Source organism: Coturnix japonica, chromosome 1, assembly GCF_001577835.2.
Source record: "Coturnix japonica isolate 7356 chromosome 1, Coturnix japonica 2.1, whole genome shotgun sequence".
Lineage (NCBI taxonomy): Eukaryota > Metazoa > Chordata > Aves > Galliformes > Phasianidae > Coturnix > Coturnix japonica.
The window spans coordinates 45,895,295-45,920,577 of NC_029516.1; the positions used below are offsets into that span (position 1 = coordinate 45,895,295).

At 42.0% G+C, this 25,283-nt stretch overlaps 1 protein-coding gene across 3 annotated transcripts in view; it reads right to left on the reverse strand.

Annotated features, from left to right (window-relative positions):
- Positions 1-25,070, reverse strand: part of GRAP2 (GRB2 related adaptor protein 2) — a 42,095-nt gene extending 17,025 nt beyond the window's left edge. The window contains exon 1 of one of the 3 annotated variants that reach the window (XM_032444708.1): positions 24,894-25,070. Coding sequence is in view for 1 of the 3 variants with exons in the window: in XM_015860464.2 (XP_015715950.1) it covers positions 663-709 (47 nt within the window). In the remaining 2 variants the exon portion in view is untranslated. Of the gene's footprint in view, positions 1-662; positions 3,937-4,003; positions 4,510-24,893 lie in introns of those variants that run through there. The other 2 variants (XM_015860473.2, XM_015860464.2) reach the window with 2 other exon arrangements.
- Positions 25,071-25,283: the final 213 nt, after the last annotated feature.

Consider the following 25,283-nt stretch of genomic DNA (forward strand, 5'->3'; position numbering starts at 1 on the left):
ATCCTGAAGCCAAGGGCTTCACCTAGCTCCACTTCCCACAAAATCACCCAGACTGTAAGGCTGGAGAAGTGCCAACTTGCCTGATCCAAAATATTCTTAACCAGAAAGCCCCAAAAAAGAAACAGTACCAACAACTCAAGTTAGGGAACTATTTCTTGTGTGTCCTGTTACAATTGAGATGAGGTCCCCCAAAAACAATGTGCTGAGCGAGCTCCAAAATTCTGTCACTTTTAAATTAGTGGGCTACTGTAATGCCTGCTGTAAGCTTCCCTTTGACACACAATCCAGGGATTTAACTGCCTGTGTACCAGTAATCCAGGCACCACTGTGTAACTGACTCAAACTTCTTAATAAGATCTAGGGGAAAATACATAGAGAGATTGGAAGGGTAAAAATTGCAGATAGAGCCATTTTGAGATGGCACCAACAGTAAGTAGTTCAAGGATCCAAAAGGGAAAACAACAATCTGGAAAGACATACAGTTTCAGAGGAAAAACAGCAACAGGAGATTTGGTCAGGATAGTCAGTCCAACTGGGAACCAGCCACAAGGCTCTGAGGCACTGAATTGTCAGTGCCACCACTGCTGACTGAGCTGCTGGCAGGAGGTAATGGAACAACACCAAGGCTTGGTCCTAGGGAGCCACAGGGACCAGCTCTTTACCTGAGCAATGTCTGCCTTGCCAGCAAAAACCCTTTTCTACGTCTCATTTCTAACTACAAGGAAGATCTTCTCTTGCTTTCTCTTGGATTCTATGCACGCTCTCTTGGATTCTGTGCACACTCTCGTTTCATGCTGCTTCTTCTGGGTGAATTGGTATTCATAGGACTGAGGTGAGCTATGCAGTACCAGGGCAGATTGATCAGCAGTCCACAGGCAGCTCTGCCTATTGAGCATCAGCCTGTCCTACAGCAGCAGGACTTGTGTGCTGGGACTTGCGGGTAGCGTGACACATAGCCATTGTGACCTGCCACATGCCTGCTGTTCCAACCAGAGCCCTGAGGTTTTGTCCAATACATCCATACCAACCTGTAACAGTCTATGTTTTACCAATGCACCTCATTCTCAAGCAACTTCCACACCTTTTCACCCCATTTTCTCTCCATCCACTTACTGATGCTCTTTAATTCTTACTCATTTGCTCTATGTGTATCAGAGCTGCAAGTATAGCTTAAGCTTGCTGTCTAATTGCCCCTTTTTTATTCCAGGTGCAACTCTATGGATGCAATTCAGACCTGATCTGAAGACTGTCCTCTGTTCTTGCACTGACATTCTTTGCACTCCTGTTTGTAACTTCCCACAGCCATTCTTGCTGATAGAGTGTAAGGGTTTTAAATAGGGGAGGAATTAGCCATTGGGACAACTAGATAAACAATAATACTCTTTCACGGTAGAGAACCAAAGAAAAAAGACCAAGGATAATTACTTTAGTAAGGGATTTATTTCAGTATTTCTTCATATGGTGGTGGGGATCAGAGCCGACAGTGCAAATGAATCCTGGAACTCCTAATGCAGAGCATTAATCTCATCTCGAGGAAAAAACACCCAACAACAAAACACAAAACAAAGCACAACAAACAAACAAACAAACAACAGAAATCAAAGAGAACAAACAAAAAACCTCCAAGCCCCAAACCAGTTCAAAACAATAAATACAAATCCTGTCTTTGATTTTTGCTCCTCAGTCACAGGATAGGCAGCAGGGCTTCTCTCTGCAGGGAGCAGGAAGGGATGGGGAGCCTTTCATTTCTCAGTCTCCCAGGTGCTAAAGATGCCACTGGAGCCGTGACCCTCTCGAGAGAAGTGTTTGTGAAACGGTTAAAATCTCCTCTCTCACCTCATTTTCAATTTCAGCAATCACAACCATGGGGAGAGACCAGGAGACAGATACCTCTTCAAACAATCTAACACATGGATTAAATGTGCTTTTCATTGCCAGCGGCTGGATTTAGAAGCGACTCAAATACCATGCACAGTGTTGGCTGTGTTGATAAATCAGCAATGCTGTGGCCTTAAGCTCTTCCCCCACAAACTACTAAAGAAGCACTAACCCATAATCCTGTCTTTGAATGGCAGCCTACCACTTTTCATCACCTGAACTTCAAACCACCTCTATTTTCTGATCCCAGTCCTCCCTCCATCTGTAACTCGAGGATGTGCAGGTCAGTGCTGGGCCCTCATGAAAAATCTCCTCCAGGGGCCCTTTCTTTTGCTCTCTGAATGTGTGTGACTTTGAGCACTACCCCATGACACACCAAGATGAGAGTTTTTTAGGTAATCATCAGAACTTCCATTTCTCAAGCACCTTTTATCCCAAAGGACAGCACTGCAGTTTGCAGGCAGTCAGATTCTGCTTTTAACTGCCTGGTGCAACTCCTTTAAGCTTTCAAGTAACCAAGGACAATTTTAGACTGTGCATAATGTTCTGAGAGAGAAAAAAAATCACCTTTGTGCAGGGTTTAGCATGAAGCCTCTGCAACTTTTAAAGGAGGATTTGTCAGTTCTGAGTATAGGCTGATGAGTACTTCCATTTTGTGCCGGTTCTCTGCATGGAGGTGAATTTTCTCTGCAGTTCCCCACTGCAACGAGGCAGATCCAATGGGCACAGGGCTACTGCTGTTCCGTGGGACTGATGCTGCAGGAGGTTCATCAAGAGTGAAGAGAAAAGCAGCCCAGCTCTGAGAGCATGAGGTAGGTATTTCAGTTTGGCAGAGTGCCATTCCCTGAGCAAGAACATCAGCCTCTCTGTTGATGAAAAGAGCTGAGGCCTAAATCATGTCAGCAAGCAGCGTAATCTGACAACAGCATCCCAAAGAGTTTCCCCTACACCAAATTGGATTAAAATTCAGTAATAACAATGCCAGGGAAGGTCACCTCCTATGAAGTTTATCACTCTGGGATGGCTCAGGTTCACCCCTACTCAATCTCACATATTAACATCACAGAAGAAAGCACGGTTTCCTACAAAGTGGCTGCTTAAAGCAGCCCTATGAACAGAATGTTGATCTCCCTGCCTGCAGCACAAATACCTCCAGCAGGCAGCTCCATCCAGCAAGGCTTCGTGCTGACAGACACAGTGCGAGCTGCTGCGTCTTTGTTCCGCTCCGCAAGAGCAACCTATCGGACTGATGAGCAACCAGGGACAGGATTCAACCCTGAACATCTGTACAGAAACTCCTGATGACATTTCAGCAGAAACAATGGCGGAGGGACCCGTTATCTAGAAGAGCTGTGATAGATAAAGGCTTTGTTGTCACCAGCTAAGCCACATACAAGTGGCATGGGAATATTTCGTTCCAAAAACACAAGCCTCTTGTTACTGAGTTAATGGCACAGCTCCGCTGACTGTCAGTGATAAGAGAGTAAAATTTATAAGGGAGAACAAGCTACTAAAGTGCTCAGCGCTGTATGTTTCAGTCTTAGCTGTGCTGCCATCCAAAGGAATGCAGGGCTCTGGGCTGAGCCCTTGCACAATGCTCTGACAAAATAAACCTACAAAGAATAGGATCCAGAGAAGGAAAACATTTATAGAGCTCTATGACCAACAGCAGTCAGTAAGAAGTAGCCAGGTGAGGATGGCTCTTGGTCACCCCGGGAAGTCTGGGGCCTCGTACTGCTCCAAGCACACAGAGCAGATCAGGGCAGCACCCTGAGACGCCATGCACAGGCAGCGCTGAAGAGTGCCACAACTCTGAACAGTGTTGTGAGAGCACAACATCATGAATCTCTGCTGGTGCTGAGGACCAGAGGCTGCTTTCCCCAGCCCAGTCTACCCCACCTCCTCCCACAGCTCCCAGCTGGTTGGATGTGGCCAAGATGCAGGGATTTGTCTCTCACAAGCACTGCTCTGGTGTGGAAGCCACCCGACAAGATGACATAGGGATCCCATGCTCTTCCCCTGCCCTGCAGTGCTTTACTTCTCCCTTCAAGATCCCACCTCCCTCCCTAGAGCTTTTCCCACTTAGCTTGGTCCCCCATCTCTCAGAGAAACACTTGCCCCATACCTTTTTTCAGTAGCTCTCCTCTCCTGTGGCACTTTTCTAGAAAGCAGGAGGTGTGTTGCTGTCTAGGGGAAAGGAAGGAAAGGAGAGCTCAGCCCATGCAGGCTCCTCCCTGCAGTGACAGTGCCACGGTGGTAATGGGTCCACGTGTGTGGATGAGGGTGGTCAGGAATTGGCATGGAGGACGGAGGACGGATGCTGAAACAGTGTCCATCACAGGACAGAGTGGGACACAGACCATTTTCAATCTCTAAAGTTGAAGATACTCAGTATGACACGTGCTTTTAATGGTGCTGTCAGTTTGCTGCCACTGCCTCAGCCCATCCTTGTTTAACAGCCAAATAACAGAGGGTACGATCCCTCAAAAAATGTGAGTTCTACCCAACTATAGAAAACAGAAAAGAGCACAGATCTGCAAGTTAAATGAGAAACCATCATAGGTTCGTTGAAAAGCATATCTTGAGGAACAAGGAGCTGAAGACATAAAAACACGTAATAAAATTATTTTCAAAGACAACAGAAGCAGGAAGCCTGCCAGAGCGTCTGTAAGGCTGACAGATGATTGAGATGTAAAAAGGGTGCTCAAAGAAGATAAGGATGAGGCATAAAAGCTGAGTGAATCCTCAGCATCCGTGGGTCTTCCAAAGGGATGTAAGCTGTTTCCCACATTGGGGTTTTCTTTGTGGAGAAAAGCCAGGGAAACTAGAAGTGGTTTTAGGACAAATCAGTATAAGAATGGGAGTAAATCCAGGGATTCGGTATTTTAGAAATCTTGACTGAAAATTAAACGGAGCGTGAAATAGTAAAGGTTGAACAATTGAGCTGTGACATACAATGTAGGACTTAACTCAGTCTCCATATTAGGGCAAAAAGCAGCAAACATGATGCCAACCATTTTAAAAGTGCTTTGAGGGGATGCAAAGAGCAGCAGGTCTAACTTCTGTATGCCTGAAATTAATATGCAGAAACCATAATGAAGAAAAAGATTACCGTGAAGAGAGAAATGACATAGAGGTTGCACCTTGTAGCTTTTGCAGAAGGCAGTCCCACTGCACAAATCTGATGCAGTTCTGTGAAGGAAATGATGAGCATGTGGGTGCAGGTGATCATTTGAGGTAACATACATTCATTTCTAAACTCTTTTTGATGAAGTCTCTTACTGAAGTGTCTTTAAAAGCCTCCCTCCAAAGATCTCCAAGAAGAGGAAAGTTCCTACTGAGGATTAACAGCTGAATAAAAATTAGGGAATGAATTAACAGTTCAACATATTCATAAATGCTATGGAAGAAAAACGAAGTGACAAAGCTTACTGACAAGAAAAAAAAGAAAATCATGGTAATACAAATTAAACCCGATCATAAAGACTTGCAGATGGCTTTGAAAATACTGCTAAAATGGAAGATGATTCTCAACACTCGTGACTGCAAAGTAATGGATGTGGGAATAAACTGCTTTCACTGCATGAACACATTGATAAACTTAAGATTAGCAACTAATACTCAGGAAAGATACCTTTGAGTTCCTGTAGATAACTCTATCAAAGCGTCAGCTCAGTGGAAGTCAGACAGGTGGGCTGGATACAGTCCTGTTGGGTTTAATCTGTACTTATTTCCATGCTCAGTGAATGGTCTGACAGATTTCATTACACTGCACATTATAATGACCTATTTCCTCTGTTTTTACCATGATGTGATCTAATGGGCCCCCCAGCAAGAGAGCTGCTGTGAGCTGTCACTCATGCCTGCTGCCTGGCACTGTCAGTGTACACTGCCTGCCTTCCTGCAAGGTGTCCAGAATGGTTACGTAAAAATACTGAACATATTTAATGTCAATCCCTACAAGACATGGCTACCTCTACCAGAAATGGAAGACTGAATGGCTGCAGTCCCTCAGCAATGAGAAAGGATAGGGAATAAGACAGAAAAGAGCCCTACACTTTCTTTTACGTCTATAAATTCTTCTCCTGTCACTGTTACAGCAGCATGTTAACCTCTTCACCACACAGCACAGATGTGTCAAAAACTGCTAAGAAGCTCCCAGACAAAATGAACAGTAACAAATGCCATAGAAAAGGTTGTAGACTCCATGTTTCCATGTTTTAGCCAAGCTCTCTTAGGCAACTGAATAAAGTCCAGTCCAAGCACACAGATTATTTATTCTACAACCGCTTGCTGCAGACTGCTTACATCATCTTCATGAACATCCACCAGCAGAGATATGGGACAGCTGAACCGTGACAAAGATACAGTGTGGGAAAGTCTGGGTAGACTAGAGAAGGAGGACGCTCAGGAGAGACCTTATCACTCTCTACAGCAACCTGAAAGGAGGTTATGGAGGTTAAGGTGGGGATCAGCCTCTGCCCCCAGATAACACTGATAGGGTGAGAGGGAATGGCCTCAAGTTGCACCCCGGGAGATTTCAGGTTAGATATGAAGAAGAATTTCTTCTCAGTAAGAGCAGTGCTGCAGTGGCATGGGCTGCCTAGGGAGGTGGTGCAGTTACCATCCCTGGAGGTGTTCCAGAGCCATGTGGATGTGGCACTGAGGGATGTGGTCAGTGGGCATGGTGGGGATGGGCTGGCGGTTGGACCAAATGATCTTAGAGGTCTTTTCCAGCCTTACTGATACCGTGATTTGAAAAAGTTTCCAGTAACTTCACACCTGGCTTTATGCTTAAACAAATGACTCAAAATTATCGTGTCTGCAAACATGCCTGAAAGCTGCCCATGAATAAACTCTTACAAAAATTTTAGCCATTTTATTCTGAGCTGGAGATTTTGAGGAAAAAAAGAAACCTTTTTCCAAGGCATTTTATTTGCTTTAATTTCTATCTGGAAAGCATGAGGTTTGCCAGGAAAAAAAAAATGCAGTTGGAAAATAAAAGGAGGAGAAAGAACAAAAAGGGAAATTATTCCAATAAAAAGGCATGAATCAAACATCTTGCCCACTCCAAATTGTTTGTGTTGATAACAGAAGAAAGATGAAGTGACTGTGTTTTGTTTGTCCTCAAAGTACAGTACTTCTCTGTGTTCCTAATTAGTTTTCCTCTAGAAAGTATCATTGCCAGCCAAGGAAACTGAAGTTGGGCTGTGGAAACAAGGGAAATTTCGCTTGCTATATTTTGTTTTAAGTAATAACTCAACATCTGTGGATTCGGGAGCATCAGGGCTGTAAATCCACATAAAGCTGAACATTATGAATGGAAGCTGTCTGTTCTTACCCGATCTCCCATCTATTCTTGTCCCACACTCAGATGTGCTCTTCACTCAGCAATCCATCCTCTCTCACTACTTTGCTTTCTGCAAACAGCTGCTCCGGCTGTCCGCAGTGACAGGTCATTAGCGGGCAGTTATTTTTTCCAGGACTGAGTGCACAGGAGTGGCAGTGCTATAAAAGCTTTTCTGCAGAGCTCCACAAACTGATCTGGGCAGCGCTCTGTCCCAGTTTGCTTCCTCTCCTGTTAATAAAGATTTTCTTGAAATCTTGTTGCTCAAACCACAGCAGTCTGATTTGTTTGCATCACAGGAATTTCAGTCAGCTCACTCTGTTCTACGTACTCTGAGAGAGTGTATAGCCCTTACTGCCTGGTACCGTTAACATAGCACCACGTACCACAGAGAGATGTGGCTTTAATCCTGAACAGCAGTGCTGTTTGGGTAGTTGAAACAAGCAAGCCTTCCCGTCATCCTGTTAATTCATTCCAAAAGATACCTCCTACCATTCTGGCTGATGAGTAGCTCTGCACTTCTGAGAGGTTTTTTTTTGTTGGGAATATATTGCTATGATCCTCTACTTTTATGTTCCAAACGAGCACTGTCAAACTTGATGAGATTAAATATTTTCTTCAAAATCCCTCCAAATGCTTTAATTTTATCTTCTGTTTTCCCCAACCCGTACCTCCCGATTACTGAATTCCTTGAGTCTCACCAGTAGCTTTTTGTATAGAACCAGATAGGTTCTCCACCTTCTGTATTTGTGGAGTGATTACACTGAACCGTGCTCATGACATCTCAGATCATCATCCTGACAGCAATTACAACATCTCAAGCACTGAACCTTCACAGAAGTGACTGGATTAGCAGAGGAGAAGGCAGCAGATTACGAAAGAGAAATTGAAGTTCTGACCTCTTTTCTTTACTGCCAAACAACCCTCCTGGATTTCCATAGATTTCTTTTAACTGCTTGCTGTGCGAGGGTTGAGACAGAGACAACTGCACTACATCTGCTATGCTGACATCTGCTTTGAGGACACAGCATGCCCACTGTGCTGTGTAGTGTTCTGCCTTAGAGGTTTTCAACCTGGAGGCCATGATCGATCTTGTAACAGAATTATAAAGGTTGGAAAAGACCACCAAGATCATTTAGTCCAGCCAGTGACTCATGGCCACCTTAGTAAGTTTTTGTAAGTTTCTATACATCAGGCCAATGAAGATACCAAGGAAGCCTCTGTTCACCTCATGTCAGTTTGCACCTTCATTGGGAAATATGGATGAATCTGCAAACCCAAAGAAGTTTGGAGACCACAGGAAAAGATGAGCAGAAATATATTCTTTGTAACAGCATGTTTCCCAAGCCTGCCCTACGCTGATCTTAGCTAAGAGCTATAGAAGACCAGCAATCCAGAGCCAGAACCCATGCACCAGGCAGCCTGAGCTCTGCTCTGGAGCTCTTCCCTGGTAGGACTTGTTCTCTGATCATGCTCAGCAACAGGAGATCTAAGAAAGCTTTCTCTTTCTTACTGCTCTCTTGGGAGCCGACACCACTTCTTTCAGCTTCATCTTGATTCAAGCAGTTGGTTTCCATCATCATCTTCAAACTGTACCAAATTACACCGGCAGCAAATTTGGCACATCCGAATGTATAATGCATGGAACTGGTTCTTTTTATGTGTTCAAATTCAAAAAACTGTCAAGTGAAGACAGAGAGAAGCACTGCTATCGATAGAAGGAGCCTCTTCCCAGACTACAACTTATCATCTTGCTTTCTGAACAGTAACAATTAGCAAAGCCCTACAGGCTACTGCAGCCATTCCCTGCGCTTCCCTGAAACAGAAATCTGATAAAACTAGGGGAGCCAGACACCTAGGCCTTTATGACGACAGTTAATTTTGTCATCACATTAGAATTCCAGCTATAGGTAAGCTAAGCAGAGGCTGCATGTGTATCAAGCAAAATCAGCATGAGCTGCGTGAGCTGCTGATTTGCTTCTTTGCTGCATGCAAGCAGAATGAGGAAGAAAGAAAGGAGAGAAAAAGACAGAAAGAAATAACTCTTCTTTGGTGATTTGAACCCAGCACTGGAGTGCTCCACAAAACATTCCTTCCCAGGATTTTAATTCTCCCTTTGACGAGCACCTAGCGACTCAGTGGGATTTGCTAAGCCTCCATTTGAAGCTAGAGAACAGTACATTTACTATTTATTTCTCCCCCCCCCCCCTCCCTGTGCTTCACCCCTTAATCATGATAAATATACCTAAACATGCTTGATTAAGCCCGACAGACAATGTGCCCCTAATCTGAACTGATCAGGGCTCTGGAGCTGCCAAAGTGAACCTGCTGTCTCTCTATCAGACAGAGTGATAAGGGGTCGGTAATGCAGCTCCATTAACTGCTTCCCACAGAATGAATTCTCTCTGCCTGCTCCTAAAGAGCAGACACTTGAGGAATGCCACCTGATGGGAAACTGCTTCAAACGGTCTCTTTTGGTACAATTGTTGAGCAGCTCCTTCTCAAGCCTTCCAGACAAACACCTAAAGTATGAAAAATGTAGTCACTTCCTCCTCTGCTATTTTTTTTTTTTTTTTCAACCCCCCTCATACCTTATCTAGCTAACTGCCTCTCAATTTTTCTCATCTTTTCTGGGTAAGCGTTGGTACTGGTTGATACGTATTTTACTGCAAAAGGGTGGTTATCAGAATGACAATCACGCTCCTGCTGTGTGCATATGCATGTGAGGGATCTGCTTTTGGGTACAGGTAGAGCTTACATTTTGTGGAGAATTTAAGACTACCGTGTATCAATAAATCAGTAGTTTTATGTGGTGTGTTTAGTGTCTTTACACTAACATTGGAGGTGCACTGCAGGATGATGTAGAATTGTTAAGGTTGGAAAAGATCTCTAAGATCAGCTAGTCCAGCCATCAGCCCATCCCCACCATGCCCACTGACCACATCCCTTAGTGCCACATACATACAGATCTGGAACACCTCCAGGGACTATGACTGCACCACCTCCCTGGGCAGCCTGTGCCACTGCAGCACCACTCCTTCTGAAAAGAAAATTTTCTTAATATCCTGAACCTCCCCTGGTGCAACTTCAGGCCATTCCCTCTATTGCTGTTACCTGGGAGCAGAGGCTGACCCCCACCTCACCATGACCTCCTTTCAGGTTGCTGTAGAGAGTGATGAGGTCTTCCCTGAGCATCCTCTTCCCAAACTGACCAACCCCAGTTCCCTCAGCCGCTCCCCATCACACTTATGCTCCAGACCCCTCACAGCTCCACTACCCTTCTATGGACATGCTCCAGGGCCACCATGTCTTTCTGGTAGTGAGGGGTCCCAACTGAACACAGCACTTGAGGTTCAGCCTCAACTACACCCAGTCACCTCTCTGCTTCTGCTGGATGCACTATTGCTGATATAAGCCAGGATGCCTTTGGCCCTCCTGGCCACCTGGGCACGCTGCTGGCATGTGTTTAGCTGACTGTCAACTGACACCCCCCAGAATTAATGCATACAGATCACAACATGTGCAAGCAAACACACTTCTGAATTTGTTCTGCAGGCCACATATGTGTATGGACATCTGCTTTTGTGTATTCCACTTTGATCTTTACCTTCCATGAAAATCTATTCTTATTAAAAGGATGTAATGGAGAGGGATCAAGAAGGCATCAGACCATGCTTGGGCTCTGTGAAGTTCTGAGGCTACTCATCAGAAAACTGGCCTTTGGGGTAATTACAAGTACTGTCAAAGCTGCTCTGATTTGCACCAGCTGTGAGCAGCTCCAGGGAACCATCCTGCGAGAAGCTACAAGTTGGCTACAGACTGCTTCATCTCAGAAGAAGCTCTCACTGTCTCATAGTCTCATAGTCTCGTGCGGGTTGGAAGAGACCTCAGAGATCATCGAGTCCAACCCCCAGGATTCGAGCCTCTGTGTAGCAGAGCGGCACTTCTACCACTTGCACCACAGGGGGGATTCGAACCCAGGGCCTCCAGTGTTGCAACACGGCATTCCTACCACTGCGCCACCGGGGCACACACTGTCCTACTGTTGATGGTGTCAGAGGTCTGCAAAGCACCACATGCCAACAGTCAGATTGCTCAAATAGATCATGCAAGAGACCAGGATGAGGAGTGATGCTGCATTTCAGACAAGTTTTCCATCAGGAAGGACTTTCCAAAAGATGTTCCCAGAGCAAAAGAATAAGAACAAAATCAAGAATCTGCCACTATGGGTGCAGATTAAAACCAACCAGCCCCCACGGATAGTAAAACCACCTACACTTCAACTCAGATATTCAGAGGTGCTTTCCTTGCATTTGAGTATCTAACTATGGGTAAAGAATACTTAAGATTAATTAGCTCCAGAACTGACAGTCAGAGGGAGATTTCCAAAATACATGGCAGCATTCAATCATAGCTCTGTAAGTCTGAGCTCTTGTACTTCAGATAAGAGCTCATCTCTCTAATACTCTTGCATACGAGTGCACACTGATGTGTATCCTTTTGGATCAAACATTTCACAACATAAAATGGAAATGCAGAAAACAAGTCTGTAAATGCCAAGATAGGATTCAGTTCACCCTATGTCTTCAAATCATTTCCGCAACAAACAACAAACTCTGCTCTACTCAGAAGTGATGAAGGACACAACAGAAGGCCATCAGGTCTTTCTTCTTGAGCACTGTGCAACATAGAGATTTCCTTGCATAGAGACATTAATCCAATCTGGTAAAAACAGTTCTTATTCTAATATTAGGTGTGATATCCCATTTCAGTGGGATATGAGAACAAAACAGTATGAAAATCTGCTAGCAATAGCATTGGGTAAATAGAATCACATTTCCAATCAGCTGCTGCATGTTTCTCTGCTCATGCCAGCTGATGGAATTTTGTGTAAAATGGGATGGAAGAAGAGTGAGAGAGCGAGGCTGTGTGTGTGTGTGTTTTTTTTTAAGAGTCCTCCTGGCAGCATGGACAATTGTGCAGAATTTGCAACACTACTGCTAAAATTACACTGTGTGCTAATGGTGTTTGGCACAAAAGCAGAATGGAAGTTAAATCAGTATGAAAAAGTAGCATCCCTTTGTCCCTTTAGCCATAGGTCTATGTTTGTACAAAATGGAACATGTCTGTGCAAGTTGTTTTCTATATAAAATTTCACCTTTTTTTATATACATGCTTCTCTTCTCGTGCTTAAACAAAACAAATAATGGAATATGTTATTGGGTTGAACATACATTTGTCTATGATAATCTATAAAACCAACACTGGAAATCTGATCATTGGGTTCCAAGAGCCCTCTTATCTTTCAGTCCATAGCCACATTTGTTCTGAAAAAAAGAGCTGATAAACTTTCTATTAAAAGTTTCACGTTTAAGTAAGGATGAAGAAATTGAAATGCTGTGAGAGGTATCAGCCACGTGGTACAATTAATACTCCCATGGTATGTTCATTGCATAATGTCACTACTGCATATTTACATCCTGAGTCTCAATGCTGCATTAGCTGTGTTTTTTCCACTTAATGGATCTTCACAGCTCAACTTCCATTTAAAGACAGCACCTCTTTTACAAGGCCTAAGTGCTACAAAACAGCCTGTCTATAAATTAAAGTCAGCCCATGTGCATCTTCGCCTGGGAATGCTTTTGAAAGGGTTTTAAAAGCAATCAATTACAATAATTTGTACATTTAAAGATGCAACTCCAACAGTCAATCCAATTTTTCTTCTGATTATAAGGCAAATGCGAATGTCAGCTTGTTACTACTCCTGGGGTTTATCTCTGCACAGAAATCGTATCATTTTAAGGAGAAGTGCAGAACATATTTCATGCTTGTCTATGCATTTTTTTTATTTTTTTTTTGTTCACTTGGATTATGATACCTTTGAAATTAAAGTGCAGCAGAGGTTTCTGAATGATTTAATGCATCAGACATTTTTACTCTCAAGTAGAAGAAACTTGTTTGTTAATCCAAATATGAGCTCTACCAGATTCAAATAGGTTCTCATCATCCTATGTTCCATGTTCCTATAGGTAGATCAGGACTGACATTCTACATTTCCCGCTCCTACAGCAACGAGGCCAGTGGGGATTCACTGCACGGCCCCTGCACGCACCGTGAAACAGTTACTACCCTACTCCTCCAGTGAACAAGTGATTGCTGCTGCTCTGTGGTGGGGAGCCATGCAGCTGCCAGACTGCTCAGTAGATCGCATGTGGTGAATGGGGAACACTGTGCAAAGGGTGTGAATGAGTCATCCGACATTTGAGGTTGACTGAAGTCATTCTGCTACATTTACTTCTAATCTTGATGTGCTATCCACATTTGCATTTTGAGCAGAATGGGAAGAAAGATTTAAATTACTTGCTACAGCACACAGCAGACTGCATGTGTTCAAGAATGTATTGAGGTGCTCAAGAAAAGGGTGGAAGGTGTTCCAGAGCTACATGGATGTGGCACTGAAGGATGTGGTCAGTGGGCATAGCGGGAATAGGCTGGCAGTTGGACCAGGTGATATTAGAGGTCTTCTCCAACCTTAATGGTTCTGTGCGTGTGAGCAAATGGGCTTACATGCATGTTGGAGTGAAGACAGCAGGCTGTGAGCTGCCTTTCCTACACTTGGACGCGAGCAGGCACTCTGCACACAAGCCTGAACACATCCAAGCAGAAGTCTGTTTGAGCATTTGTGTCTCCAGGGATCTGATTATAAATGAAAGATGTTTATTTGCAGTACGCCTGAATGGAGGAGCAGAGGTCCCACAAGCATATTTCAGGTGATGTGTGTGTTGTGTTTTCCTGAACAAATACAGATCCGAGCAACTCTGAATCCACTGGTCCACATACACTTGGAAGGCAGGCACGTGTTGCATGAGCATGTCGGTGACAAGGAGCAGCCATGCATAGGTATCAGCTCAAGCTGGAATTTAGACATTTCTCAAACATTAGCAGTAGCATTCAAATCATTTAAAGATTTTCATGGAAGGAAAGACTATATAGCAACTTTGTAAAGCGCAGTCAGGCCTCACTGATTAATATAATAATTATAATTATATAATATAATAATTATATTAATATTAATATAAGCACTCCTTGTTATCATTCCAGATAGAAGTTTCAGCATCTTACTGCTTACAACTCCCACTGTGTATTTAGCAACCTCAGTTCAATCTCTTGGGTTTGAAATTCTGGACAAATATTTTCTTAGCTCCAATTTAAGAAGAAGTAGAAAGTGATCATTATGAAGATCCTAACAAAATACTGCACAGAAGATATTTTCTGAAGGTGATGGAGGTGAGTATAAAAGATTCTTCATGAGGCTACTCAACGGGCAACTCTCAAGGAGACTGAAGATAGAGAACCTGGCTGTGGATTTAGAAGCAGGCCTATACAGTAGCTAATGATGGAAAAGGTAAAAGGTGAGGCAAGGAGAGCACTCTCACCTCAAGCCAATAAACAGTGAGGTTTGGTTTTGCATAGAGATGACAATGTGATTGCAACTAAAGCAAGACTTGCAGCATGTCACATGGGTAAAGGGCATTTTACCAAAACCTGCATTATTATTATTATCATTATTTTTAAAGTCCAAGTTATGTTAACCTTTAAATTATTAAGACTTTATAACTACTAAATACACTGCAGGCCACCCCTCCCCTGCATGTCTATTCTGTATGTTATTGATACTGCACTCAATTAACCTTGGTAAGCGACTGTAGGCCGGACACTGGCTCTCAGACTCAGTCATTCTTGCTCAAAGCCACAGTTTGCATACAAACCACTGACTGGCAGTGCTTAAATCTCTAAGTGAAATTGCTTTAATGGAAGCAAATTGTACATACATGACATTTGTATTCATATTTGTATTCATATTAAGTCTCACATTTCTGAAAACCTAATCGCTGGGCATAGCCTATGCAGTTTCTGTCCTATTAAATAAAGTGCATGCAATTCTGATTCAAAAAGTTTACGAAAATGTATTTTCTTATTTCTTTAGGTAACAACTGAAGACGTACGACTGCAGTTCCAACCTACATACTATGCTCATATTGGCTTTTGTAGAGAAGAGAAAACCCAATTCTATTAGCAAGTCCAGCCCAAAGAACACTTATTGAGGTACATACAGGTCCAAAAGCCATTGGGAGTGGCGATGAATTGAAGGGAGGCTCCACACAAAGGAACTCACAGGTAATCAGGACAGAAGCACAGCATGATCCATAGCAGCTACAAACCGGTTCTCACACTTCTGAGACCTACCTCTGGTTGCACCAGCACACTTAAATGAGAGAGCACAACTGTTTTACCTTGTCCTTGCTCTTCAGCTGAGAAACAGTTGTGTGCACATTTTAAGAAGCCAGCTTTTCAACATTTTGCTATGGTTTATGAGGGAGAGGACAACATCTTAATTCTTCAATAATACAATAAAACACCATGCACAGTTGTTCCTACAATTATCCTCCTGAATACACTGCACTGATGGCAGCTTTGTCATGAGAATTACCTCACTGAAAGGATATTAGGGAATTTGATGTGATATTGCCAGTCTTTTGCATTGTTCCTTGTGTTTCTATGTTACATCTCTTTTCCCTATCTACTGGATTGTCTTCCCTGTCCATAATGCAAACTGCTTGGAGCAAAAAGCTTTCACAAATGGTATTCTACTATATGGGGCAAGTCAACAAAAACCAGTGGGTTAGAAATATTCAACAGTATTTGTCTTGACCAATATTTAGCATGAACACACTGTACACCACCCAAGTGCAACTTTCCCATTTGAACCCAGTTTCCAAGTGGCTTTCCGTTATCTCAAGCTCTAATGGAATATTTAGTGTCATCTATAAGTCTACATGGTCTAGTATTAGACATGGAGGTTGGCAGCCCTGCATACGATAGGGGGGTCTAAGCTTGATGATCCTTGAGGTCCCTTCCAACCCAGGCCATTCTATGATTCTATGAACAGTTGCGTTAAAGTGGATCTGTGGAGATCATCCACACCAAGCCCTCACACATGGCAGCACTAACTTTGAAATTACATGTGGTGAGGATAACTCAGCATTTCTACAATGATTGCTCTAGTGGATTACAAATCTTATGCAGGAATAGAAATTATGCACCTGTGCATCTGGTCAAAGGTGTACGGAAAATCATTTAGATACAAGATCTTCATTAAACGATTTGAGTTCTCATTTCACCATCAATCACCTTAAAAGACTGTGAGAAAATAATAATTAAAAAGGTGATATTGATTTCAGTGCTGGGCTCTAACTATACAGATGCACATTGTCAAAACATGCAGTAAAGTGAAGCTAGATTTACAGTTATTATTTCCTGAATTTTGAATGGTTTATATCCCCACTGTATAATTAAAAATAAATAAATAAATAAATAAAATCATTGTTTGCAGATAGAATCCTGATAAAGAGGTAAAATAAAATAAGGAAATTCCAAAATGGAAAATAACTTGGTTAAAATTGCCAGGCAAGACACTGAAAGAGAGTCTATGTGATGAACCTTACAGCTTAAGAAAGGTGCTCCTCCTCACCATACCTTTACAAGTCTGCAGAATACAGCTTCAAGAGCTGCAAAGTATAGGAACCGTACGAGTGTAGTAAGGGCTCTGCACTGGGAAACTACCAATGCTGAGAATCACTCGTCATGAGACATAAGTATGGTCCATGAACTTCTACAGGATTTAATGCCTCAGAAAAGCAATTAGCATGACTGCTTACTTGAAGAGCAGGTTGAACTTTATCCAAACTGAATACCATTGAAAATACTTGCAACACGGCGCTTCTGCTACCATATGAAAAAGCAAGCTCTCTCTTCACTGCATTTCCACTTTCTGTTCTGTACCAGTTTCTTCTCATATCTGTTTCACCTGTTGTCAGATTTAACAAAACTATAACTATCAGTTTCATTACTGCTTCATATCTCGCTATATTTAATTACAGTATGCTGTCACTTTAGTTCTGAAAACGAGCTTTGCTTTCTAGCTTGCAGCTTGTCAAAAACTAAAATAGTGATTATTTTTTCTTCATAACAGAAACAAATCTCCAGATACTCCAGAAGCAGTAGCTAAGTATTGGCCTATTGTCTCCTGGTCTGCAACCATCTGGACTTTGCTTATTTCTGCAGTTGTTCAATGAAAGAAGTAGATGCTCAGACCCTCCCCTTAGGAAATATCGTACCAGGCTTGTTGAGATTGAACAGAACAACAACATTTCAAAAGCACATCTTTCTCAACAGCTAAATGCATCGCAGAAAAGCAGAGCTAACCATTCCAATCAAAAATTGTTCAAAACAGTAGTAATTCATTAAGAAAATAACTGCTGTTCATCCCCAAGAGATTCCCACTGAATTTCACAACCCAGGAATTAAATTCAGACTTAACTTGTATTTTTGTTACCTGATTGATTCCATTGGAGAGAGCTGAGATAGTGCTGGGCAGGGTGTAGGGGCCACACACTGCTGCCGTTTCTCCTTGGCTGGTTTTAAAAGATTACAGCTTCTCCTTTGGTTTCTCTTACTAGAACTACCCAGTTGCTTAATTAAGCAACCCTATTAAGATCTCTTTTCTTGCTGCAGCCTGACTGAGGATCATACTTCCCTAGATACTTCTGGAATGGGGTGGTTGAGTTAGTAAGCCTGAATATCAAACCATGTCAACTGTGTCCTCTGACCCCAGATTTACCCTGGAGGATACCTCTGGTTTAGCAGCCACATTCTCTTCTTCTGTATCTATCTCTTCAGCTAACAATGAAATTCATCCTCCAGTGCTTTTCAGCAGCACACAGCAGGTTGGGAGCAGGAGCAACAACTGCCCAATTAAAATCAAGATGTCTGATATGCAGAAGGCAAACTGAAATCTGCCTGGGCTATCAGGGCGAAAACCTTCAGGCTTATGCAATTAACCTCAGGATAATTGATGACCATGAGTAATCAAGCTGAGGTTTGGGGTCTCATACAAATAACATTCTGGGGAATATCATCCAGTATCGACTCAAAGAAAAGGGCTCCACTGAATCAATAACACCATCTCCTGAAGTGCAGAGGGTTTCCTTCAAAATCTTCCTTAATTACCAGATGAAATCACCAGGTGCTTGAAAGACTGAAAACAGTAGATACAGTTGTGCTAGCATTCCCACTGCCCCTCTAAGCTGTTGCATACAAAGAATGGTAAAACCCTTTAGCTGGTTGTGGGGAAGAAAGGCATCCCATTCTCAAAATCATCCCCTGATTATTTACTAGAATGGTTTAGTAATAATACAGGCAAAAACATGCATGAGAAACTTTATGGTATTACCGAAGAGATAAAAATCAAACCAGAAAAAAAAAAAGAAAAAAAAAAGAATTCTTATTCTGGAGTTCTAGGGGCCACACAAAGAGCTGTACCCAAACCACTACTCTGATAAAACACCAAGGGAATACTGCTTTCAAACAAGTCCTTCACCTTTCCTTCCCTCTACTCCTGATTTACCTTTTGCTTTAGACTGAGAGCCTGCTGAAACCTTTCTTCTGCTATGACCTTTTTGACTTCGCCTTCATTTAAAAAATTGATTTTTAACTATTTATTAATTTTTAATGAGGACAGCTATTACATATAACTCCCTGCAATTATTACCTTGATGTAACTGTTACAGGTTGATTCCCAGAAGGTATATTGCACTGACCATAACTAGACACCCTGCCATAAGATCCCCTTTGCCTTCTCATCCCTGAAATTCCACACTGAGGATCGGATCTGGAGAAAACCACTTGATTAGCAAGGAACGAATGTATTTTTTGCAATGGAGACATAAGCTCAGTCAGTGCATTGGATCTGGTGTCAAAAGTGTCTGAAAGTCAGCAAGAAGCTTGTTGTAAAATAACTGATTAATAAGAGAGCTCAGGGTGCTTAAGGAGCTGACCCCCAGAAGGTCTAGAAAGTTAAGAAAGTATTTCTAAACCCATTCTGGAGCTGCAGTTATTAACAAATAGATGATCTCCACAAGCATCATCCTGTGGCTGCTTCCACTGTTTCCCACAGTGACCTCAACAGCAGAGGGACACAAATCAGAAGAGTATTGAAAAATCAAAACAAAACCAAAAGAAAATCAATTAGTATAGCTTATGTCATGTCTGTGTCCTTACAGCTGAGCTGAGTCTTACATTTAAAATAATGATTCAGTGACATTTGTTATTGGTGTTTTTTTTACATATAAGAGGCATGATTTTCATGAAGACTCACAGCACTAACTATAAGAGCACAAAATGAATTTTCTGACAATTTACAAGCATATTTATTAACTAAATTACAAAGTCAGATTAGTTTAAAATATGGATCCATTAAGAAAATTGATGCTTTGGGTTTGACCTTTTGTTTGTTTGTTTCTGCAGTCATGGTAGTGGATTAATCCAGATCCTCATCACACTCAAAGATCACAAGGATCTTGCACTGACAACATCTGAAGGTTTTTCCAAGATTGGTGGCTTTTTTTTGTTTTCTTTCTTTTTTTTTTTTTTTTTTTTTTTTTTACCTCATAAAAAATTCCCTCTTAAAAAAAAAACAAAAACAACCCACGTTTAATTTTTGCCTTCAGAGGATGCTATGAAGAACATGTGAAGATACCTGAAAAGCCCACAGCTAGAATGGCCCTTTCACTTCCCACCAGGAGGGACACTTTGCTGCAGTTCTTCTGTAAACAGAGGGAAGCAGGTGCTGCTTTGAGTGATGAATCTCCTAACTGCACACAGATGGATCAGCCCCTCTGAGAACTGCCTTGTCGTGTCATCGTGGGAGAGAAAAAATGTTATCCTTAACATCATTTAACGCTAACCTGACATCACAAATGTTCAGATGCTTTGATTATTGCATGAGATCATTACAGTAAAAGGAGAAGACAGCATTAAACCATTAGGCATGTTGTACAGATGTAATTACTTGGGATACAGGAGATAGCAATATATGCTTTGTCAAATCAGTAGGCAAAGGATGCAGCCGCCTTACACAGCCCCTGCTGGAGGTAATGTGGTGATTATGACAATGTCTATATAATCCTCAGCACTGTAATATTACAATTCTATTCATCCTCTTTCTACTAAGAATCTCAAAGAATTTAATGACTTCAATGAGTTGTGATTTTCTTTCTGTTAAGAACAGGAAAATACTTTAAGACTAGATCCAGTTCTTCTTTACAACAGAGAAAATCAGAAGAATTTTTGTTTTCATTTGATGGATTTAATCTCAGAGACTTTTTACACCATTAGGATTCTGAAAAAAGGAAGAGCCAAACACATTCAGGTTCCACAAAGGCATTGTTTGTATGCTAGCATAGCAAACATACAACTTGAAACTTCAAACTGTGAACAGACAGTATTTGTTCCACCCACGTGTAGAGACCCAACAGAGGGTTGGGTAACCTTTCGCTGAATCATTAGGTTTTGACCATTGTTTGGGCAGTGTACGGCATGCGATAGATGTCTGGTCCAATACAGCCAATCCCATATACAAACAGTCAGGTAGAATGTCTCCAGTTTCTTATCCTTAGATGCTACACACTTGTGCATGAAAAGCAATGAGTGGGCCACATTCATGCACTGAGACAGTTGTAGAAGTTTGTCTACATCCTAAGATAATCCCTGCTTTGATTGCAAGGTTAAGGAGTGTGCTTCTTATGCTGGAATTCAGCTGGAGCTTGGAAGGGCTGTGACCTGGAAACATGATGCTGATATTTGCATAGCTGGATATTTTTTTTTTAAATAAAATAAAATAAAAGAGATGTCAGAGCTCTGAAGGTTGAAGATTTTACTCTAAGGGTTACTGGTGAATTTGTCATGATGAGACAATAAAATAAAATATCGGGGAACTAAAAAGAGAAGTCTGGAGAACACAAGGCATACAGTGCCTCAGGGAAAAGAATGGCATGTAATTATAACTGTACGCTGCTCTGAAAAGATAAAGCTGCATGTAAAAAGGTTATAGGCTCAGGGAAAGGGAGCAAAGATGGATCTTGGAACTCCAAAAGAGGGGGAAAAAAGGATTTAATCATGTATGAGTGCATACTGTTCATTTAGGCATTCCAGTCATTTTCTTTCATCTCATAATATTTTGCAGTACTGACCTGTGAACTCAATGCTAGCATAATGTGCCCATTTCTAGCAAGCTTATTCCTCAAAGGTTACTCTCCCCTGCTTAGATGTTATTTAAATGGTACCTTAGTATGGTTCTCTAATCAGCAGTGCAATTTAAAAAATGTAAGTAAGAGGAAGAGCTCAGGTCTTTTCAAGATCACATTTTTCATTCTCATCTATCTGGAACTCTTCTAGCAACAGTATTTACAACAACTCGGCTTCAGAGACAGCATTCTGGGCTAAAGCCCAAAGAAGAAAAGATGCCTTTCTTCTCATCCAGATGACCCAGCTGGGGAAGAACGATATCTGCGGCACAACAGTGGCCAGACTTCAAAAACATTTGAGTAAAGTAAAAACAAATACAAGGTTCTATCACAGGAACTGGTATGCGCTTCAAAACACGAAGGTACCTGCTAATGGTGTCTGGATGAGGAGCTACAAGATATGGTTTAGTAGTTTGTGGTGGCAATGATAATGGGAGGATGGTTGGACTAGATGATCTTGTAAGATCCTTTCAACCTTGTGATTCTACGATTCTATGATTCTATTACCACTACCAAATTTTCTCATGTTTGGGCAAGTTTCTCTTTTTCCACTCTCTTTTCAAAAAAGCACTTATTTGAAAACATATTTAAAATGCAGTCAACACTACAACCTGCAGCAGTAAAGCAGCTTTGTCTAGAGAGTAAGAAACAAGATCAAGAATGTGTTTTCCAAACTCATCTCAGCTAAACATTTGATGAGCGTCTCCAGGCAAGTCCTGTCATCTCTCCATACTATTGGAGAGACCTATGAAATGCAGGGTAGCTGTACTGAAGATATTTAAATGGGTTAGGGCACTGACAACCATAAAGCTCAATTCTGGGAAGACCTGCCCATTTTTGCACATTGACAAATTAATTAAGCTAGCATGGCTTTCAGGGCTTCTGTCATCTCAGCGGCACTACATTTATACATGTGCACATGTATATTATTATAACTATAAATTGAGAGTGCTCACACTGACCCATCTTAAGGGCAAATGGGCAAAATTCCCTTCAATAAAAAATGTGTGAAGACATTAAGTCTAAAAGTTTATACAGGAAAAGCAAAGTTACTGCCATAAAACCCTTGTTGGTAACATACTTCATTTTCTGCTGCCTCAAAGTATAAAGAATGGTGGAAAACTGAGCTGCAAGCAGTAGAAATTTTCCCTTGAGGGAGCTGCAAAATAAAGATTTTTGAAATATATCATAGAATTTGTGGATGCTGTTCGTGCTGACAGGAATCTGGCTTGCAGCCAGCCCTAAGCCTCAAGTCAAGTGCGTGACAGCCATCATATGCAGTATAGCATTTTGAGGAACTGCAAGAGGACAGTATGGTTACCTTCCTCTTAAACAAAAACCAGACTCTGGAGAGAGAGAAAAAGGTAGATGAAGACAAGGCCTTATTATACTGTAAAAACTAAAGGAACTGAAACGAGCCAAAAAACTAAAGGAACTGAAATGAAACAAAGGGGTATCAAGTGTTGATAAGAGTACTTCATGGTGAAACATATGGCATTTTCTCAGCTACAGTGGTTGGGCCCTTCTGACTACTTATATCAGAGACTAAACTTGGCAGTGAGAGTATTTTATGGCATATAACTAACAGCTCCGCTAAGAGGAGAATTTCAAGTATTTTACTGTTAAGGGAAGAAGCATAACGAAGGGAGTGAAGAACATTTTCATTATGTCAGGCAGTAAAAACAAACCATAAGAGACTGCCTACAGCAGTGGTTTCAGACCTGTGGCTTAACAGCAACCTCTTGCCTGCCAAACTTTCAGATATTGCTGGTGGCCACAGAGAGCTGCTGTCAGGCTGGAAATTGATGGGGAAGGCGAAGTATAACATCATACAGAGGATATTACTTCTCACTCCTGTTGCTCTCAAATCAGCAAAAAAATGGAAGGCACTGGCAAACAGTTGCAAGAGTGGAAGGTAAGAAGTGGGGGAAAAAAAAAAAGAAATAGTTTGACTAGATAAAGAAAGACGAGGTTTGGAAGGAGAAATGATGTCTTTTACTAGAGTAATAGCTATAGCTTACAAAAACCAGACAGATGTCCAGACACACTATACCTTCTGAAAACCAATGTAAGAACACACGATACCAGGACCGACAGCTGAGTATTCCAGGGGTTGTAAAAACTTCTGTCTCCTGAATAAGCCAATTTTTGTTCAGCCCTGGAAGGTACAACACTCTTAACAATTTTGGAAGATCTGTGAGCAGAGCAATGGTAGAGGTGAAGCTAACTTCAAAATCCAGACAGCACAACTAAGCCAAATTATGTTTTGCATTGCCTATCTACCCATCTCCAGGTTTAATTTGCTCCCTATTACACATATGGGAATGATGCATAGGGCTTTTTTGCATTTAAACTCTCATCTATGGGATCTCTGAATTTGGACTCAAGAAAAAAAACAGAAATAAATATCACGAGATAGAAAAGTAAGAGAAAATGCCTCCATGAGATACAAATAGCTTTATTTTTTTCCTTTTGTGTTTTTCCTCCACATCTTTCCTCCACTCATTTCACCATCACATCATAGCTTGGGTTTATGTCATATTCAGAGACCCGGGAGCGAAAACTGAAGATGGAACCCTCTCTCCTTCCAAGTGGAGGACTCCTGTTGGTAGCTGGATCAGCTCGACTCTTCCATGCCAAAACAGGACCAGTGAGCAGCTTTTCAGGGATTTTCAGGGATTCTCAACCCAAAACCCAACTATTCCTGCCATGCCCATTTACTAGAAACTCGATCAATAAAAAAACGTTTCTTCTCCAGACAAATATGTGACAGAGAAAAATTATTATCTTTTCTAAGAAAATTTTGTACAAGCAGGCAGTACTAAATAATCTCTTGGAGACTGATGTCCTTTTAATCCTAAGTTAGCTGCAAGGCAAATCAAGTAATATGAGCTTTCTCCACAAACACAAACAATTGTGAAGCATACACAGCCCTTGCCATGGAGCTGTATAGTGCTCTATCCTAAAGAAATGTCGGGTACCAATTCTGCATATTGCACTTACAGTGTACTGAAAAGCTTTATAAGAATGTTACAAAGCAATTAAGGAGAAATCACATTCAGGCCTTGCCCCTAGAGACCCCAGCACATTTCCCAACATCCACCAAATAGGGTTGGTGATGCCAGATCTACAGCTGCCAAAGCATTATTTTTTCCTAGGCATCTTGCCCCAGTCAGTGTTATCACACTGGGTGTTTTGGAGACTCAATAGCCTGATCTGTCTCAGAGGAACCTTAATGTTTCTGGGAAATCTGGATGTCTCTTTACTTGGTGCTTCTGGTAGAGGAAAAAAAGAGAGAGGAAAAAAAAAGTCCCCATTATTTTCTTCCCATAACTACCCCACTTCTGAGCACATTCCTGATCCCCCACTGACAAGCAGATTAACTTGATGCAGTGGCAGCATGAATGAAAAATTACTATGTCCCGAGCCTTGCAGCTAAGACCTTCCTTGTTAAACCGTACAGAAAATATTTACACAATACTACGCTTAAAATGTACAGCAAAAGAAGCAGAGTAGATCTGTACCTTTGTAGGGCTGGTGGTTGCACTCTGCTGTTTCAGGATCTGTGCTGAGATAAAGTGACGGGGAGTTTTATAACGCAGTAACCAACTTGCCTCCTGCCTTCAGCACCAGTGCTCAGCATTGGCCAAAGCCCGTGGAGCCATGTGGGACAAAAGGGCTTCACCATGGCATCTTTGCCTTTCCCTTGCCAAGCACAGCCAATCAAGCCAGCAGTGTGTAAACCACAAACCATGCAGGAACTCACAGGCACGGCTGCTTACAGAGATGGGTGTGGGGCTCAGTTTTGTGCGGTTTTATTCTTCTACTCTCACGGTGTCAGATGCTTGAGAACAGTTTCTGAGAATGCTACAACTGTTCTCTGCTCCAGCTGCATTTCAAGCAATGGGGCACTC